The following is a 19,241-nucleotide window of genomic DNA, read 5'->3' on the forward strand; positions in this document are numbered from 1 at the left end:
CAGGACCGGGAGCTTCCTCCCCGCGGCCTCGCTCCCACTGTCGGTTCCCGCCCCGGGGCTCCCCGCCCCGCTGGGATCGTGCGGGGACCGGGAGCGGCGGGGGGGGCGGGGCTGGACCCCGGTGGAGCGGAGGGTTGGGGGAGTGCAGACACCCCCCCCCCCCCCCTACCCCCGCGGTGGCCGCTGCTCCTCCGGGATCCCCGGGCGCGGCGGGGCGGAGGCGGGGGCGGCCCCGGGGCCGCTGACGGCGGCGGTGACGGCGGCGGAGCGGGGAGCGCGGGGCGGCCCCGGCGCAGCGCCCGGCACCGCCTCCCGCCCGGGGCCGCCCCGCCCGGGCCGCCGCCGGCTCCAGCACCGCGGAGAGCGCGGGCAGCACCGGGGACAGCGCCCGGGCACCGGCAGCGGCACCGGCAGCGGCACCGGCAGCGGCACCGGCAGCGGGCCGCCCCCATGGCGCTGCTCCGTGTCCTCTGCCTCCTCGCCGCCCTCAGACGTAAGTGCCGGCCCGGGGCGGGGGGTGGAGGGGGGGGGGGGGCGGGCACCGGGACCGGCGGGGAGGCGACCGGACCGGGCCCCGGGGACTGCGCCTGTTGCACAGAACCGCCTGGCGCCGCCCCGGTACCGACCCCGCACAGACCCGTCGTGGAGCCGGTACCGCTCCCGTTGCGGTGCCGGTGCCACCCGCTGGCCCGGCCCGGCCCGGCCCGGCGGTTCTCCCCGTGCTCCCTGCCCCAACCGGGGGCTCTGCGGGCCCCACCGGGCCCGGGGGCTCCGGCTGCCCGAACCGTTCCGCCGGGGTGGGCAGGGACGGGCAGGGGGTGTTCAAGAACGGGCAGGGAATGGGCAGAGGCAGGCAGGGACAGGCAGGGGAGGGCAGAAGGGGCCAGACCCTCCCGGAGCTGCTCCTTCCCAGGCACTGCAGCCCCCTCGGGTCCCCCCCATGTCCCCCCTCTGCCCCGAGAACAGCCCGTGACACCGGCACACCGTCACACTGTCACACCCGCCCCCCAACTGCCAGGCCCAGACCCCCACGGCCCCCCCGAGGGGGTCTGAACCCTCCCGGGGGGCCCTGCCCGCCGCCGTGGGGCTCAGCCTCCCGCCGTGCCGCAGGGAGCCTGGGCACGGACACGGAGGAGCGGCTGGTTGAGTATCTGCTGGACCCCGCGCGCTACAACAAGCTGATCCGACCGGCCACCAACGGCTCCGAGCTGGTGACCGTGCAGCTGATGGTGTCGTTGGCGCAGCTCATCAGCGTGGTGAGTTGGCCGGGGCTCTGCTCCCCCCCCCCCCCTCCCTGTCCCTGTCCCCGTCCCTTGGGGAAGGGAGGGGACCCTGCAGCCCTTCCCTGGCACCCCGAGTAACCGGCCCCGCTCTCTCCGCAGCACGAGCGGGAGCAGATCATGACCACCAACGTCTGGCTGACCCAGGTGGGAGCCCTGGATTCTACCATGGCCCTGGGGACCCCCTGCACCCTGCCCCAGGACCCCCCCTGCCCAATCTGCCCTGGGACTCCCCTGCACCCTCCCCCAGCCCTCCCCACCCTCCAGGCCCTGGGATCCCCCTGCACCCTGCCCCAGGACTGCCCCCTGCCCTGGGACTCCCCTGCCCCCTGCCCTGGGACTCCCCTGCACCCTGCCCCAGGACCCCCCCTGCCCTGGGACTCCCCTACACCCTACCCTGCCCCCCCCCCCCCTTCCAGGCCCTGGGACCCCCCTGCACCCTGCCCCAGGTCCCCTCTTGTTCACCCTGCCCTGGCAACCCCCCTGCACCCTGCCTTGGGACCCACCCCCCGTCCTGGGGACGCCCCTGCCTGCCCTGTACCGTGCCCTGGACCCTCCATACACCCTGTGTGGGACCCCCTTGTCCACCCTGACCTGACCCCCACCCCGGGCCCCCCCTGCCCGCGGCCGGGCCGGGCTGAGCCTGCCTGCCCTCAGGAGTGGGAGGACTACCGCCTCACCTGGAAGCCGGAGGACTTTGACAACATGAAGAAGGTCCGCCTGCCCTCCAAGCACATCTGGCTGCCCGACGTGGTGCTCTACAACAAGTAGGTGGTTTTTTGGAGGGACCGTACGTGCCCCAACCCCAGCCGGCGCTCGGGGGTGGTGCCGTTGCACCGCTGGGGCAAGGGCCAGGGCTGACAGCCCATCCCTTTGCCCCAGCGCCGACGGGATGTACGAGGTCTCCTTCTACTCCAACGCGGTGATCTCCTACGACGGCAGCATCTTCTGGCTGCCGCCGGCCATCTACAAGAGCGCCTGCAAGATCGAGGTGAAGCACTTCCCCTTCGACCAGCAGAACTGCACCATGAAGTTCCGCTCCTGGACCTACGACCGCACGGAGATCGACCTGGTGCTGAAGAGCGAGGTGGCCAGCCTGGACGACTTCACGCCCAGCGGCGAGTGGGACATCGTGGCACTGCCGGGACGGCGCAACGAGAACCCCGACGATTCCACCTACGTGGACATCACCTACGACTTCATCATCCGGCGCAAGCCGCTCTTCTACACCATCAACCTCATCATCCCCTGCATCCTCATCACCTCCCTGGCCATCCTCGTCTTCTACCTCCCGTCCGACTGCGGCGAGAAGATGACCCTCTGCATCTCCGTCCTGCTCGCCCTCACCGTCTTCCTGCTGCTCATCTCCAAGATCGTGCCGCCCACCTCGCTGGACGTGCCGCTGGTGGGCAAGTACCTCATGTTCACCATGGTGCTGGTGACCTTCTCCATCGTCACCAGCGTCTGCGTCCTCAACGTGCACCACCGCTCGCCCACCACGCACACCATGCCGCCCTGGGTCCGCACCCTCTTCCTCCGCAAGCTCCCGGCGCTGCTCTTCATGAAGCAGCCGCGGCAGAACTGCGCCCGCCAGCGCCTGCGCCAGCGCCGGCACACCCAGGAGCGCGCCGCCGCCGCCGCCACCGCCACCCTCTTCCTCCGGGCCGGCGCCCGCACCTGCGCCTGCTACGCCAACCCCGGCGCTGCCAAAGCCGAGGGCCTCAACGGCTACCAGGAGCGGCAGGGGCAGGCGCCGGCCCCGGCAGCCGGCTGCGCCTGCGGGCTGGAGGAGGCGGTGGACGGCGTGCGCTTCATCGCCGACCACATGCGCAGCGAGGACGACGACCAGAGCGTGAGTCGGGGCAGGGGTGGGCAGCGCCTGGCGGGGCAGAGCCGTGGGGTGCGGGCAGGGCTGGGGGACGCGGGCAGGGCTGCGGGGTGCATGTACGGCCGTGGGGTGCAGAGCATGGGCTGGTGCATGGTTGCGCTGCAGGAAGGGACGTGCACGAGCACCAAGGGGGTCCCTGCTTGGCCCCGGGGACCCCCTGCAGCCCCTGCCCGGGCAGGGGACCCAGCCCTGGCCCCTGCCCCGCCGCTGCAGCCCCAGCCTGAAGCAGTTGCTCTGGAAACCCGGGAGGCTCCCGGGAGGCCCGACTCTGCGCGGCACCGTGAGGCTGCAGATTTTGGTGGAGGCAGCCCTGGCCGAGGCTGCAGGGCCGGGGGATGTTGCCCTTCCCAGCTCAGCTCCCTGGGGAGCCGAGTTTCCCTGGCTGGGCGGCGCGGGTGGCAGCACGGGGAGCGAGCCCCGCGGGGCCCGTGGAGGGCTGGCAGGCAGCCCTGGGAGCTGCAGTGCCGAGGGAGCGGATTCGGGGCTCTGCGGAGCCGCCGAGCTCCCGGTGCAGCCACCTGCCCGAAGCGGCACGGGCAGCGCCGGTGATCCCGGCCTGACCCGGCCTCTCTCCCGGCCCCGCGCAGGTGAGCGAGGACTGGAAGTACGTGGCCATGGTCATCGACCGCCTCTTCTTGTGGATCTTCGTCTTCGTCTGCGTCTTCGGCACCGTCGGCATGTTCCTCCAGCCCCTCTTCCAAAACTACGCCACCAACTCCCTGCTGCAGCTCGGCCAGGGCACCCCCACCTCCAAATAGTGCCGGGGCGGCCGCTCGCCCTCCCCGCCGGCCCCAGGGACAGCGCGGGACCGCGGGCTCTGCGCCCTCTCCCTGCCGCCGAGCCGGGGGCCGGCCGGTCCCAGGGCCGGAGAGCCGGGTGTCGGGCTCCAGGCAGCCACTGCAAACCAATAAATACTCACACAGGAGGGGGCTGGTTCCATTCAGTGTCGTTTCATCCCGCACCGCTCCCCGCGGGCAGGAGGGAGCAGGATGCAGCCAGGGCTAGTGGGGGGCTCCGGCTCCCCATCACCAAGGTTAAGAGGCCAGACCTGGAAGAGGAAAATCCCAGTTGCCGAGAGAGGGAGCGCAGCAGCGTGAAACCAGCCCCACGGGGCCGCACCCGGCTCCCTTCCACGAGCACCGGCTGCTCACCCCATCTCCTCCCACCGAGACCACAACGCGGGGCCAAGCACTGACGCCCCAGCAGGCAACCCCCGACCCCTGCCCGGCTCTGCCAGACCCCTGCCCCATCCCTGGGGCTCCCAGGAGCCGGGCAGAGCCGCAGTGACGCAGCAGGAGCGGAGGCACGGGGAGGAGGATGGGGCTGCTCAGCTCCAGCTCCTCGAGGTGAGCGCATGTACCAGGCAGGAGGACGCTATTTTTAGGTCCTACCTGCAGGCAGGGCCAGGGCAGCGAGCGCCAGGGGCAGCTCCGCGCTCCGGCAGTGCCCCCGTCCCCCTGCCAAACTCCGGGCTCGGTGCGCCGAGGCCAAGAGCGGCCCCGAGAGGAATCGTGCGAGGAAAAGGAAAACACAAATCCACCGTCACGCCAAGCTGGCAGCCAGGAGCCCGCCGCGGGTCGCAGGGGGCAGCCGGGGCGCTGGGCTGGCAGCCCTGGCCGGGCTGGCAGCGGCGGCAGCACTTTGCTGTCCCTCGCAGGCAGGAATTGGCCTCATTGGGGAAAATTGAAATGGAACGTTTGCTATAAATACCACTAATCCTCCGTGCTGGGGGGAGCGGCGGCGCAGAGGGGGGCCAGAAGCACACGGTGCCGGCGGAAGCCGCACGCTAGAAATTAATTTCAATCCCAGCACTTGGCCCCAGAAAGCCCAGGTTGCTCCCGCTGATGGTCCCGGACCTCCTCCTCCTCTCAGGGGTGCCCCCCGACACTCAAACGTTCAGGGCTTGGCCCCGAGAGCAGCCCCCGCAGCAGGGGCTTGTCCTGCTTTCTCCCACCTCCGCATCCCCGGGGAAGTACGGGACAAGGGGGGGTCCCGCTGTGCTCCCACGGGGAGCGGAGACCTGCGAGTCCCAGGAGGACCCGGGGAGCACAGCAGGAGCCCCGACAGCCCCAGGCACAGCCCCCCCAAGCAGGCAGCAGCGTGATGGGGGGGTCGATGCGGATGGAGGAGCCCCCAGCTCCGTCCTTGTGCCGGCGCCAGGGCCCCGTTTGGGGCGCAGGGGAGCGGGAGGCCGAGGCTGGTGCTGCCCCTCGCAGCTCTGCGCCGCAGGCAGGGTGGGAGCCCGGCCCAGCCAGCCCTTCCCCAAGCGTTTAAGCTGCACGGAGAGAGACACACAGGCCTGAGAGAGAGGCAGAGCTGGGGCCTTGCTCCCCAGGCTGGGCTCTCTTGGGGAGGGAAGAGCCCTGTCCCATCCTTTCGGGGTACACTCGAGCCCCCCGAGGGCTCAACGGTGCGCGATGAGCCCCTGGCTTAAGGCAAGAAGCTTAATTCACGACTGCCCCAGTTCTACACAGACCCACTCATCGTTTATCAACCCATAACTCACCTCTGCTCCTCTCCAGACCCCACCCAGGGCCCTTCCCTCCCTCTGCAGGAATTCCCACACCCACGGCCCAGAGCCAGCTCATAATAGAGAAATTTTCTTTTTTATTATTAACGTGGAATGTTACGCTGCTGCTGTTGGCGTCTCTCAGAGACCAGTCCCATGTCCCAGCTCAGATGGGCTGCCAGCCACCTTCCGACAGAGACACGTAAAACCAGCCAGTCAGCTCTTTTTTTTTTTTTTTTTTCTTCTTCTCTCAAAAGAGAAAATTTGCCTCAAAACCTGCCAGAGGGATCCGCAGTGCACGGTCCAAAGGTTTCAAGCTCACAGTTTGAGAATCCCTCTGGTTTCTTGTGCCTTCTTTAAAAACAAAACAAAAAAGACAAAAACATAAAAGCAAACGGGGACTGAGCCTGCCCTGGTTTAAAAAAAAAAAAAGGGCAATTTTCATGCATGTTTTAAAAAGAGAAAGGGCAGGGCCTCAGAGTGTCAAGAGCGGAGAGAGAAGGCAGCCAGGCCGCCAGGGGAAACCGCTGCATGCTCCCGCTTCCGCTTCAAAAAGGGGGTGGTGGAAGCAGGACGCGCACACCCAGGCCCACGCCTGTGCACGCACCCCCCCACCCCACGCGGGGCATCTCGTTATGCATCAGAGAAAGAGAAATTCTCTTCCTCCTGGGGTTTGCGGATCCAGCTGCCGTAGCCCATCTCTTCCAGCGTGCTGAAGAAGCACTGCTTGGCTTCCTGGTACGCCGTGGCCGTCTCCTTGGCATCCGCGTACACCGAGAGGTTCTGCAGGTCTTTGCGGTCGTTCTTGGCACACAACTGCTGGAACAGGGCGAAGATTTTCCTCTTGGACACACGAGACACCTCCAGCTTCGGTCTGGGAAGGAAGGGATGAAGCGATGAAGGACTCTGAAGAGGAGCGGGGGGCCCAGGGAAAAACCCACCAGGGGATGCCTGCGGGATTTCTTGGCTCTGTTGCAGCAGCTGGGCTGGGCCCTATTTTGTTTTGCTTCAAGAGCCCTCGCTCACGTCAGCTTCAAATTCCTCCCTCCGCCCCTCCCCGCACGGCAGGTGCTGTCACAGCGCCCTCGCCGCTTCGGAGCTGCCCCCCCCCCCCCCCTCCTTTCCCCAGACAGAAAAGCAGCGTCAGGAAAGGCTCTTCTTACCCGTCCACTTTCCCTTTCGTGCCATCCAAGACTTCAACTTCGCTTTCGTCAGCGAGACACCAGTTCACCGAAGACTCCTTCGTTTTGCCCGTCTGCCTCGCGGAGTCGTACACGCTGACTCGCCCAACCTGCGGGAGAGGTGAGCGCCTGCTGCGCGAGCTCGCTGGGAAGGGGAGCCCCTCGCCTCTTCCATCCCCTGCAGGCAGGGCTTCAGCTCATCCCAACCTCCCCTCCGAGAGCAGCAAGCACGAGGTTCTCCCTCCAGGGATGACCTGGGTGTCCTTTTTCCCAGACCAAGTCATTGCCAGCAACCCCCAGACACCGCGGGACGACACGAAGGGGGCAGGTTTTTGGCCACCGACCTCCTGACGCCGGCTGGAGAGCTCCTGCCAGGCGACCCTCCCCGCAGAGCCCCTCAGGGAGGCCCGAACCCAAGGAGGGGGGTGGAAAGATGAAGCGGTGCCGAGGCCACCGTACCTCCGGGTGGTTGATGTGATAGGGAGCCTGGAGCTTCTCCGGCAGCACGCTCCCGTCTCTCGCCACGCGGCAGCAGATCGCACGCGTTAGGTGACCCTGACTGTACAAGTAGCCTGGGAAGAGAGAGGGAAAGGGCGTCGGGAAAGGGCGTCGGGAAAGGGCGTCGGGAAAGGGCGTCGGGAAAGGGCGTCGGGAAAGGGCGTCGGGAAAGGGCGTCGGGAAAGGGCGTCGGGAAAGGGCGTCGGGAAAGGGCGTCGGGAAAGGGCGTCGGGAAAGGGCGTCGGGAAAGGGCGTCGGGAAAGGGCGTCGGGAAAGGGCGTCGGGAAAGGGCGTCGGGAAAGGGCGTCGGGAAAGGGCGTCGGGAAAGGGCGTCGGGAAAGGGCGTCGGGAAAGGGCGTCGGGAAAGGGCGTCGGGAAAGGGCGTCGGGAAAGGGCGTCGGGAAAGGGCGTCGGGAAAGGGCGTCGGGAAAGGGCGTCGGGAAAGGGCGTCGGGAAAGGGCGTCGGGAAAGGGCGTCGGGAAAGGGCGTCGGGAAAGGGCGTCGGGAAAGGGCGTCGGGAAAGGGCGTCGGGAAAGGGCGTCGGGAAAGGGCACAGCACGGCTGGCGGCCAAGCCAGACCCCGAGAACCCCAGCGCCGCTTCTCACAAGCTCCCGAAAACTCGCAGCCGTGTGGATCAGCCCCAGCTCCGGGCAGCCCAGCTGCCTAAGCTTTACAGCCTGCAACGTTTCTCAGCGAAAGACACAAACAGGCATTTTTTGTCTCGCCCTCCTCCATCACATGCGCCTTCTAAAAAAATCGAGAACCTTGGAGAAAAAAACCCCACTCCGCCCCCAGCATAAAATCCACCAACTCCCTTTTCACTCCCAAGCAGCTCAGCTCTGCCAAGAACCACGGCTCAGTCTGCTGCTCCTACGGCCTCCACAAACGAGCTTCCCCATCGCCTGGGGGAGGGAGGTGCCTCGCTGCCACAGCCCCATCCGAAGGAGCTGGGCAGCACATCCAGCCTGTTAGAATCAAGTTTGAATTTTGAATAGATAATTACTTTTCATTGATAACTAACTGCTTTTAACGAAGGACTTAATTGCTTGAAGGAATAACTAACGCTTTGTATTAATGCAATCAGCTTACATTACGATAAGAAATACCCAAAACCCCACTTATGCTCAGAAACAGCAGCTGGTGCCTTGCAAAGAAGGTCAAAGCTAAAGCTGCTGCTAATTGTGAAACTGTCCAGAACAGAACAGGGAGGCAGGAGACAGGGACAGGGAGTGAAAGGGCCCGTTCTTGGCGTGTTATCTTATGGGATGAAACCAGAGAAACTAAGGAATGTTGAGGTGAAGACCCTCACCTCCTCCCCATCCTGATTTGTAGATCAGAGATCTTGATCAGTAAGATAACCCATGATTATATTAGTACAGGAATACTGATGAAGTTAGTTAATAGGGTGGAGCGATCATTGTAAATGTCAAAATTCATAGCGGGCATAACACGCACGCTGATGTTAAAATATGTTAAAGATCATGACTTTGCAGAAAAAAGGATATAAAATGCTGAATTTTTGGATGTAACTTTGAAGCCCGTCAGGTGGAGCCACCCCCCGTGCTCCCCAGCGCTGCCATAAAGCAGCGCCGGCTTCTCTGCCGCGGGGGAGAGCAGTTGGTCGCGATTGTGACCTTCCGTCAACAAGCCCGGCCCAGCAGCGGGGCCCGTACCGAGCGTGACGGAGCTGAGATACACCGGCTCGATGAAGTGGGACAGCAGCGCCCCTTGCAAGCCCAGCACGTTCCAGCGCAAGATCTTGTCGCTGCAGGACATGGTTCGTAACCGCTCCCCGTGCTGGATCCCATCCCACGTGGGCACAATGTCGCTCGACTCCACGGGAATGGTACCTTCCCCTGCACGAGAGAAGAAGAAAGCTGCTCCGTAAAGAGGCAGATATTCAGTAAATCAAAGCCCCGTCAGCAACTGCACAAAAAAAAAAACACCTTCTACACGAGGACACGGAGCGACCGCTGGAGTCAGTCGGACACCAGGATCTGGGAACATTTTGGGGTCCCATCAGAAAGGGAACTTGGTGCTGAACAGGGATGAAGCAGAATGAAATAGGGCTTGAAAGGGAGGTCGGAGACGTAGAAGCTTTGCAGCAAACCTCGGCCGTGCTCTCGCTGGTACGACAGTCCAACAGGCAGAGTTGGGAAGGAGAAGGGACCCTCTCTAACGCCCACATCCCTTTCACCCACCTCCTTTGGTTCCTAACCGCTTCAAATCCCACAACAGCACCACACAGACAGGGGTAAGGAAAACTCTGGAGCTCCAGAAAGGCTCAGAGGAGAGGACCGGAGCCGCCCCAAGGAGGAGGGAGCGAAGGCACTCACCGTTCTCCACCTTGGTCCGCAGCTTGCCTTGTTTGGGGTTCTCGAAGAGGGGCTGGTGCTGGGTTTGCCCCACCACGCTCGCCTGGTCGCTGCAGGATTTATCGAAGAGCGCCCCGTCTCCACAAGGGGCTGTGCTAGAAGACAGACACCCCCCCCCGCAGGGTGAGCACCCACTCCCAGAGAACACCCAGGGGGGCGCCGGCGGCGCCGCCGCCACCCGCCGCTCCCCGCGGAGCCCCGCACCAACCTGACGTAGAGGTGGAAGGTGACGCTGCTCTTTATTTTGAGTCTCTTCCCTCCCCCTGGCTCAAAAATGCTCTCGGCAGCAGAGGAAGGGTCATACTTCATCAGCTCGCTGTAGAGGAACCTGGAACCAACACCGTCCCGTCCAAAGGCTGCTTTGCTCCGCGGACAAGGAGCCCCTCGACCCAACCACGGGACAGCAGGGCCCCAAAGCTCTGCCTCTGGTGCCCCAAGTCACCGGCTCCTGCCGCAGGGGAGAGCGAAGAGCAGGAGGTGTGGCTGAGAGCACTTGGAAGGCACCAAATGGAGTTTGTTGGTAGAGAAAAGACACGAAATCAAGCAGGTTTCCTGCCATGGAATAGCAAATTTTTGCTGGAGCGTGTCCAGAGCAGCGCAACGAAGGTGGTGAAGGGTCTGGAGCACAAGTCTGAGGAGGAGCAGCTGAGGGAACTGGGGGTGTTCAGCCTGGAGGAGGCTGAGGGGAGGCCTGATCGCTCTCTACAACCGCCTGAAAGGAGGCTGTAGCGAGGGGGGGGGGGTCGGTCTCTTCTCCCAAGTAACAAGCGATAGGACGAAACAGCCTCAGGTTGCTCCAGGGGAGGTTTAGGTTGGACATTACGGCAAATTTCTGCACCCAAAGAGCATCGGAACAGGCTGCCCAGGGAAGCGGTGGAGTCACCATCCCCGGAGGTGTTCAAAAACCGCGTAGATGTGGCACTGGGGACATGGTTCAGTGGGCATGGTGGGGTCGGACCGGCTGATCTTAGAGGTCTTTTCCAACCTTAACAATCCTATAAACTAAGCGTTCTGTCAGGGGAGCAGAGGGAAGCACTGGCAGGAGAAAGAAAGGAGCCTGGCTGCCTGCTGCTGGCGTGCATCTGATCCGAGCGTGAAGAGGACTTCAAGGTTGTTAACCCAGCACCTTTAGTCAGCACCAAGTTTGCATCCAGAGTCACCAGCCCCACGGGCAGGCGGTATTATTAGCACAACCCCACGATCTCTTTACAATGACTGGGTCTTTTATGGCTGCTTCTGCTTGGGAAAAAACCTTGAGGTCTCCAAGACAGCGTCAAGGACTAAAGAAAAACTGCAGCTTCACCGAGGCTCCTCATCAGAGCCTGGGCAGGGGAGGCTTTTGCAAGGAGAGGTGGAGCTTGCTGTTCTCAATCAGCTCCGCTGTGCCAGAGCGGCCCAGCAGCCACGAATGGCGAGGTTAACAGCTGAGACGGGCTGCAAGAGCGCAGCCTCCGGCTTCACAAGTGCAGCCTCTGGCTTCGCAGCTTTGCAGGGACCTGTCCTCAACACCTTCCAGCACCGAGGAGCGCACAGAGGATAGCGGCAGCAGGCAAAGGCTGTAAGAAAGCCGCTGGCTTTGCTGTTCAGAACTGGAAGGGCAGACACGAAGGAGCCTAGGCCAGCTTCACCTCACTTGGGAGAAGGGCCACGCAACGTTTACGAAGAGAACAACTGGGAAAACCCTTTCCGACCGCTGGAAAAGGATTTGAACTTATCAGCACAAACACATTCGACCTGTTTTCCTGAAGCTGGATCACCCAGATCCAGAAAGGTCACAAGGGGACCTGGCCAACAGATTCCCCAGCACCTCGGCTCAGGCTGAAGCGGCGCGGCGCGCGGCGGCCAAGCAGCCTCTGCAGGAGGCTTTATTTTAAGTACATCAGATGCAGCCCTTGGGGTCCTCATTGGGGAAACGGAGAAGATGGAGCGCATGGAAGGGATGAACATCACCGAGGTAAAGCCTCTTCCTTCGCAGCTGGGGCTGCTTTTGTCGCCCTGCCTGTCCTGTGCCTGTCGGTCCAGCAGAAAAACGCCTTCAAGATCAACCGTGAGATCTCTGTTGGCTCTTGGCAAGTTTCCAGCTCGGTCCTAATTCAGGCACCATTCAGGCATGGCCCCTTCTTATCAGAAAGAACTTCCCTCCATTTAACACCACACGGGTAAACGGTAGCGTTGGAGGATCGACTCTCAACGCAGCAAGGAACCGCCACATGCTCCGTCCCTCTAGAACGGGTCAGCACCTCCCAGCAGGGCCCGTTCCTCCTCCTTCGGGCCTCCCCTTCTCTCACCTCATAAAGCCTCTTCGAGCAATGATTTCGGCGTGACAGTCATTCACCGTCTCCCCCTTCAAGCTCAGCTCTTCTCCTTTCACACAGCGATTGCCTGAAATAAAGAAATAATAATAAAAAAAAAAGGCGGCAAGTGCCCAAGTCAACACAACAGCCTCGCAGAAAGAGGGAGGGTTTCGTCTTCCTTCCCGTTTTACTTCTTTGCGCTCCCGAGCAGCGGCAGCACCCTGACTGTTAAATCATCCTCCCGACCCAAGCAGTTTGGAAAATAAAGGGACAAAGAGCACAGCCTACGTTAGGGACAGCAGAGACTTAAATTGCCACAAGTTGAGGGGCGGTGTCCCTTCCCGAGTGCTTTCCAGCCCACCACTCCGGGTGGCAGCACGGCAGCTAAGGAGGGAGCTCAGGCACAGGCAGCTGAGAGCAGCTGGGGAATCTTGTGCCGCGCAACACGAGGAATCCACGCTCTGATGCACAGCCCAGCGCGGAGCAAGGCAAGCAAAGATTAAGAGCAACACAGCTGCGGGCGCATTCGCTTTGTTCTCTCTCCAGATCACTTGTGACACCGCGCGAGCCCTGGGAACATTTCTGGCCCTCCCTGAAGAAGCCTACAGCAACAGCCATTCCCTAGTCCCAGCTGACAGGGAATCTAGCAGGGAAGGAGAGTTCAGCTTACGCTGGAAGAAGCTCTTCGTACCCGTTCCGATGCTGACCACCACGCCCAGGCCCTTATTTCCTTTCCGCATGATGATGGCAGCCAGGATCTTCCTCCCGAGCAGGCTGTGCTGGATGCGAGTCGTGAGGGTGTTGAAGCGCTGGTGGCTCAGCATGGCCAGCTGATCGTGGAGCGTGCTGCCGCTCACGGGGAGCTGCAACGGGGACACGAGAGCGGGATTGCCAAGAGATCCCGAGCAGGGAACAAAACGGCTCCGGAGCCGCCACCGCGGGAACGCAGCGAGTGCGAGCTACCGAGAGCGCAGGCCTGGGTGGGGTGTAGGGACAGAGCCAGGGCAAGGGGTGGGGGAAGGTCTTTTAGGGATTTCTGGGAAAACCTCGTCCAACGCCTGGAGAACGCGGCGGAGGGAGCGCTGCCGTCCTGGCAGCAAGCGGAACGGGCTGAGCAACGGCCTCCCGAGGCTGCCAGGGGAAACCCCCCAGCGCCAAGGAGCAAAACGCCACCTTGCCTGTTCCCAGAGGCTCATCCAAGGAAATCTCTAACTGGCTTTGGAGGAATTCCTTCTCCGGCTGCCTGTGAGGAGGCTGCACAGTCACTCGCCCCTCGCCTCCTCCAGCACGGCTGCCTGACAAATCCTCCCCGATGGCTTTTCTATTTTGAGCCACAGCTGCTGCGCAGCCTGGAACGCCGCTTTTAAAAGCTGACAAAACTCTTAAGTGTGATTTAAAGCAGCACAGGTTTGGGACAGCCGTGCTGACATAGCCAGAGCTTTGCTCTTGTCTGACACGTGAGTTTTTGAGCTGACGCGCAATTTTTAATGCGGCACGAAGGAATTTGGAAGGAGGAGAGGAAAAAAAAAAGCCACAGAATGAAGAATGAGCATGTTCCTGCTCCACACCACAGGGACACATTTCAGTAGCTTGTGGAATAATCTGATGATCATTTAGCCCTAAAGCAGAGGCCAGCCTGTCCGTGCCCTGAGGAAACGTCAGCTTGTCTACCCCTTCAGAGAACAGAGACCTCACGGTTGATCTTGAAGGCGTTTTTCTGCTGGACCGACAGGCACAGGACAGGCAGGGCGACAAAAGCAGCCCCAGCTGCGAAGGAAGAGGCTTTACCTCGGTGATGTTCATCCCTTCCATGCGCTCCATCTTCTCCGTTTCCCCAATGAGGACCCGGAGCGCCGCGTCGGCCGCCTCCTGCTTGCCCTGCTTCTTGTTGTGCGCGGTGACGGCTGGGAACCACCGGCCTCCCACCTTCGCCTGATAGACGAACCTGCAGAGACAGCAGCACACCGCTGAGAAACCAAGAAACCAACAGATTTCGCTCTGTTTTTTTTTCAATTCTCTCAGCAGAGAGAGGAGAGGAGCGGAGGCAGCTTGTTGTCACCCCGCCACAGGGTCGGCGGAGGCAGCGGCTCAGCCTGCGGCCACCTCAAAGTGCCTCAGGAACGTTTCCTTCTCTGCCCTTTCTCCAGGACAACAGCAAAAGGGCCGAATTTCCTCCTGGACAGATGCAGCTACTTACTTGGGGTCATGGGGAGGTCCTGACTGGTCAATGAGTTTGAACTCTGCTGCGAAGCCATTGGAGCGGGCGTATTCCAGCAGGCCGCTGACGGGATTGACGTTAAGGTATTTGATGAGCTCCCCGACACCCTTCGCTTTTGCCACCTTGGATTCATCCGGAGCGGCAATCCACGGTCCGCAGCTGGGCACGGAGTGGTCACCAGGGGGCTTCACGACAGGCTGCAGCAGAGTTAGGCAGGAGAAGGCTGTTAAAAACCGAGCAGCCGGTATCACCACAGGCCAAGAGCACCCAGCAAACCTCTGCTGACCTTGCGGGGTGAAACTCGGTGGAATAGGAAATAAAGGGGCGGGGGGGAACCCAACCCAAAACACTTGGGTCTTACAAAGCAGCTCTTCGTACCTGTTCAGGCAAGCCATGGGGTACAGACTCTCCAGAAAGAATCTTCACAGCAACTTCTGCTGCCATTTGCTTTGCTCCCTTCTTGCTGTTTCCTACCACAGCAGGGAAAATTTGGTCACCCATTTTCACACAGTAGCTGAACCTGACAGGACATCACAGCACATGAAAAGCGTTAAGCATTAGGTGTCTCCATCTGTTTATCATCCCCTCCTCCCACTTCAAGTTAAATCCACCTGGGTTCTCTCCAATTTAAAATCTACCACGATGGCCCTAAATATTCCCAGTAGAGCACTACCAGCTCGGGTGCAGGACTGGAACCTGTTCCTGGTCTGGCAGAAGAAAGAACATCCTCTCTCTGAGAAAGGGCATTGATTTTGATCTCTTTGTGGAGGTAAATATCTTGGAGGAGCCATGCCCAGACTCCTCGGGTAGGTGAAGCACCCAGCTAGGTCAGCGGCAAGGGCAGGAACGCGGGCAGCGTGCTGAAGAGGCCGGATATTAGAGACAGGGTTTCCATCCTCCCCAAAGCTGACAACAACATGCCGTACCTCGGATCGTGGGGTGGGCCCTCCTGAGAGAGCAGCTGGAATTCAATCGTGTTCCCCGACTTCTGTCCGTATTCCATCAAGACGCTGATAGGGTGTTTCCCAGGGAGCAGGGCGAGGGGAGCCGGGGCACACGACGCCTCTGGCTCTGGCTGCAAAGGCTACAGCAAGAAGAAGGAGGAAACCAGTTTCACACCAAACACTGACCAGCCTCACAAGTAGAGAAAACCAAGACTCACCAATTCCAGTTCGGAGGTGCCGGAGGGGAAGGGCTCTTCACACTTAATCCCCCCCTGCCTGCCGTTGTCCGCCTCGCTCATCAGAACCTTCATGGCGTTCGCTGCCGCTTCCTGCTTCGCCAGTTTTTTGCTCCCTGCTTCCGCTGGTGGGAATCGGCGCCCGTTAATCACCGCCTGGAACTTAAATCTTTGAAAGAGAAAACCAAGTGAGAGGCAAAAGCGCGGCCTCCTCGGAGCAGGCAAGGCTGCTCTCGGAATTCAGCGAGGAGGAGCAGCTAGCTCCTGGCTGGGGAGCAAACCCAGGCTGCCACGGGCAGCAGACAAACACCACGGGTTGCGCCGAAAGCTCGGCATCTGGGCCTGGTTTCATCGCGTCTCCAGAGCTGCTGAGGACAGAGGAGCAGCTCCAGATGTTGCTCTGAGGGAACAGGACGCATCGCCTTGTCCCACGCGCGCCAGAAACGCGGAAGGGCCGTAGGCAGAGCGCGGCTCAGTCCTGCCTCCTGCTCAGGGAGGAAGCTTCAAAGCAGCCTGAGCTGTTCCATCTCCACCTGGGCATCTGGGGTCACTCGGCCCTCTGGCATTTTCCTTGGCTACCCAGCGCTTTCCCATCATCCCAGAAAGGCGCCGCCTCGCATCAACCTCTCGCCTTCGATTTTTCTGTCTGTCTCCTCCCTGTGAACTCCAACAAGCACAGCTCCTCTGCCGTCCCCCGGCCCTACGCAGAGGCAACCTGCTTCCCACGAGGAGGGGTCAAACCAGATCTACAGGGGGGTTATGAGGCTGAATCCATTCAGATCCCTCCTTAAATATATAATAAAAATAATAAAAAAAAAAGCCTGGGACTCCTTCTTTAGAAATGAGGGCAATTTTCCTGTCTAGCGGATCTATTGACATATTCCAGCGTGGCACATATGGTGCTTTTCACCGTCTCGCTGGTGCTCAGGAACAGCCACACTTCCACAAGGGGAAGCGCTAAACCCCACCGCCACGCTCTGTGCTCCGCTCACAGGGGCCGCTCTGACCCGCTCCGCCACAGCAACGTCCAGAGCGGGATCGCCTCGTCTAACCCGAGACAGCTGCACCCCAGCACTTTGTTCTGGGCTCCCTTTCCACCACTTCCAGGGGGAGAGGGTCTTGAGAGGGAGCTTAGAAATACCAGTTTCCCCCCGTACAATTAAATCGAAAGCCAAGTGATTAAATCAGACGGGACTTGGCTGAAGAGAAGGATCCCGCTTTTTGCTGCTTAGAATGAGGTGCAGGGTTGCCAAAACCAGGCTACTTAGCATTAAATTTTAGATTTGGGGGGTTTTGTTGTTGTTGCTGTTGGGGTTTTTTTAAGCTGCTGCAAGGAACCAACTAGGCTAATCCTGAAATAAAGGAAACATTAATGAGCAGGCGCTTCAGGACAAAGTTGAGTGGGTGAAGTTAGCTGAAGTCAGATCATTTTAAGCAAAAAAAAAAAAAAAAGAGCTCAGGAAAAGCAGGAAATTCTCATACCGTGGCTCGTGAGAGGGTCCGCTCTGCTCCAGCATGGCAAACTCACAGTGCTGGTAGGTGTACTGGGAATACTCGGTAAGGCCACTCACTGGGTTCTTCTCCTGACAAGCCATCAGTTTCTCTACGGGCGTACACGGGAAAGCGGTTTCAAACTGGGCGGCGTAACTGGGGGAAGACTGGGAACTCATGATGGATTCCGCCCCATCAGGCTGCTTGTTGATAGTGTTCAGGTTATCTGGGATATCATCCGTGGCCCACTTGCCGTTCTCAGAGTTATCATAGTGACTCAAACCGGAGAACTGGGGCTTCGTGTCCTCCGGCGCGGCGGCTTCCGTGTCGCTGGCGTCGCTCTGATCCGTTTGCCCCAAGGGCCGTTGGCCGTTCGCGACACTTTCTTCTTCCGAGGGCGCCGCTGCTGGCGAAGCTCCAGTCGCCTCCTGGGGACACGGTGGGACAAAGGCAGGTGGCAAAGCCGGCTCAGGGCTGGGCTCCACCGTCTGCGTCACCACGCTGGCCTTCAGCCTCATCTGCATCCGCTCGCGCTTCCTGTCGGTCAGGGACCACCGCGGGGGGCTCGTGTTCTGCTTGTGGACATCGCCCAGCTTCTCCAGAGCGCTCAGGAAGGCGTTAACGTCCTTGGCCCGCGAAAACCCGATGTTTTTGGCCAGGTTGAGCGCCGTCGTGTCCGCCACGCTGAACAAGTAGTTGCAGATTTTGTCCTTCGTCTCGGCCATCGCGGGATCGGCGTCTCCCGCGCCAACCGCGCTCCCCTCTCCTCCTCCTCCTCCTCCTCCTCCGCTCTCACCAGCTGGATCTGCGTGACCACCACTGTGGTCAGCGGGGCTTCTTTCCCTCTCGGCGCTTGGGCTGGCAATCCTCCACAGCGGCGGCGTCTCGCCACCCTTGTGCAACTTGCCTTCTCTGAAGAGTTTATACAGAGCGCGGTTGACTTCCTTCTTTTGGGTTTTGAGCTGACGTGCGAGATCATGAACTGTACAAGCCTTCCCCTCCCCGAGCTCCCTGAAAACGGCCAGAATTTCTTGTTCGCAGTCTTTGCCAGCAAGAGACAGTCTCTGGAAATTCACCCTGATGGCGTCAGAACCTCTCTCGGAGTCCTCCTGACGGCGGAACCGAGGAGGGCAGTAGCGTGGCGGAGCCTCGACCCACGGCCGCTTGCCGGAGAACCTAGGCCAGCCCGCCCTGCTGCCGCCGGGTCGCCATCGCTCCGCAGCAGCCGGCGCCGCAGCTCGCCCGCCTCCGACGTGCGACTCGTCCCGCGGTCCCTGTCCCTGCAGCCAACAGGCTTCAGCCTCCCGCTCTGGTAGGAACTGCTGGTGCAAAAAGGTTTCCTGATTAGTTTCTCGTGGGGTACGAGGGCGGTTAAAAACCCCTGGATTAGCGCCGGGGTAGTGACGTCTTGAGCGGGGAAGACACGAGCCTCTGCCTGGCCCAGCGCCTCTGCTCATAGCGCCCCGCTGGGCCGCGCGTGTGAACCGGGCTGCCGGCGCGCCAGAAGAAGGGGAGCTGGGGCTCGCTCGGCGCCCTCGCGTCCTGAGCAGGCGCCTGCTAGAAGGCAAAAACCACAATTCAGAACCGATTGGCACAACTCTGGGATTCCAAAAATATGTAGTTTAAACGGTTTCCCTGCTGCTGAGGCATTTCAAGCACCTTCACCTCAAACTTTCCGTTTTCTACCGAGAAAGCGTCGGAGCAACCAGCTGGTAATAGGCTCTCCTTCGTGACAACTAAAGGCCTTTCTTACGTTACGCAGCTCTTTCCTAGAGAAGGGCGTACTTTCCTCTCTCTCTCTGACTCCCCCTCTGATGGTTTTGTTTTAGAAGGACCCTCCTCTGAATCTTCACCATCTGTCACTGGGCGATCTGGCTTTTTAAGGCGTTTTTTTCCCAGTCACAGGGGCCTTATCCTCCTCTTCTGACTCTGACTCCTCTATGTGTGCTGGTGGGGCTTTAGAAGGACCCTCTCCTGGGTCTTCCTCATCCCTCACTGGGCAATCTGATTTCTTTTTTTCATGTAAACCACCAAACTCCACCTGCCCAGCACAGGACCCCGCAGTCAGTAATCATGGGTAAAGTTAACCACGAGAAACAGGTTTAATGAGGGCGACCCTCTGTTCCCGTGGGACTGAATTTCGAGCTGCACGGGGGTGGCTTGCCCATCCCTGATGCCTTCTGTCCCTCACGCCGCGCTTCCCAAGCACGAGGGAGTTTCGCTCTGCCCCGAGGAAGAGAAGAAGCGCAGACCCACTTTGCAAGCAGAGAAACGGGGGCGCCAGGAGAGGCGAAGGGGCCTGCAGAGGACAGAGCTGCGACAGGCT

The 19,241-nt window shown here is 61.1% G+C and overlaps 2 protein-coding genes across 4 annotated transcripts; one reads left to right on the plus strand and one right to left on the minus strand.

Moving 5' to 3' along the window:
• The first annotated feature begins 450 nt into the window (after positions 1–450).
• On the plus strand, positions 451–3,926 carry CHRNB2 (cholinergic receptor nicotinic beta 2 subunit). Of its 2 annotated transcripts, none has more exons than XM_086478356.1 (6): positions 451–493; positions 1,111–1,256; positions 1,383–1,428; positions 1,894–2,047; positions 2,163–3,132; positions 3,756–3,926. In XM_086478356.1, the coding sequence occupies exons 1-6, from the start codon at positions 451–453 to the stop codon at positions 3,924–3,926; spliced, it is 1,530 nt and encodes a 509-aa protein (XP_086334482.1). The 2 variants fall into 2 exon arrangements, with proteins under 2 accessions (XP_086334482.1, XP_086334484.1); XM_086478358.1 differs by having other exon boundaries at positions 1,383–1,427; positions 1,938–2,047.
• A 1,829-nt stretch (positions 3,927–5,755) lies between these two features.
• On the minus strand, positions 5,756–18,380 carry ADAR (adenosine deaminase RNA specific). 2 transcript variants are annotated; one of them, XM_086478329.1, is made up of 14 exons: positions 16,907–18,380; positions 15,407–15,593; positions 15,171–15,319; positions 14,623–14,764; positions 14,224–14,441; positions 13,815–13,971; positions 12,718–12,889; positions 12,021–12,114; positions 9,941–10,060; positions 9,694–9,827; positions 9,031–9,213; positions 7,318–7,430; positions 6,841–6,968; positions 5,756–6,551 (listed from the first exon to the last, which is right to left on the minus strand). In XM_086478329.1, exons 1-14 carry the CDS (start codon positions 18,370–18,372, stop codon positions 6,311–6,313), a joined length of 3,504 nt encoding a protein of 1,167 aa, XP_086334455.1. In that variant the 5' UTR covers positions 18,373–18,380; the 3' UTR covers positions 5,756–6,310. The 2 variants fall into 2 exon arrangements, with proteins under 2 accessions (XP_086334455.1, XP_086334454.1); XM_086478328.1 differs by having other exon boundaries at positions 15,171–15,328.
• Between the last annotated feature and the right edge of the window lie 861 nt (positions 18,381–19,241).

The sequence above is a fragment of the Leptosomus discolor genome, chromosome 26, assembly GCF_034619465.1.
Source record: "Leptosomus discolor isolate bLepDis1 chromosome 26, bLepDis1.hap2, whole genome shotgun sequence".
In the NCBI taxonomy this organism is placed as follows: Eukaryota; Metazoa; Chordata; class Aves; order Leptosomiformes; family Leptosomidae; genus Leptosomus; species Leptosomus discolor.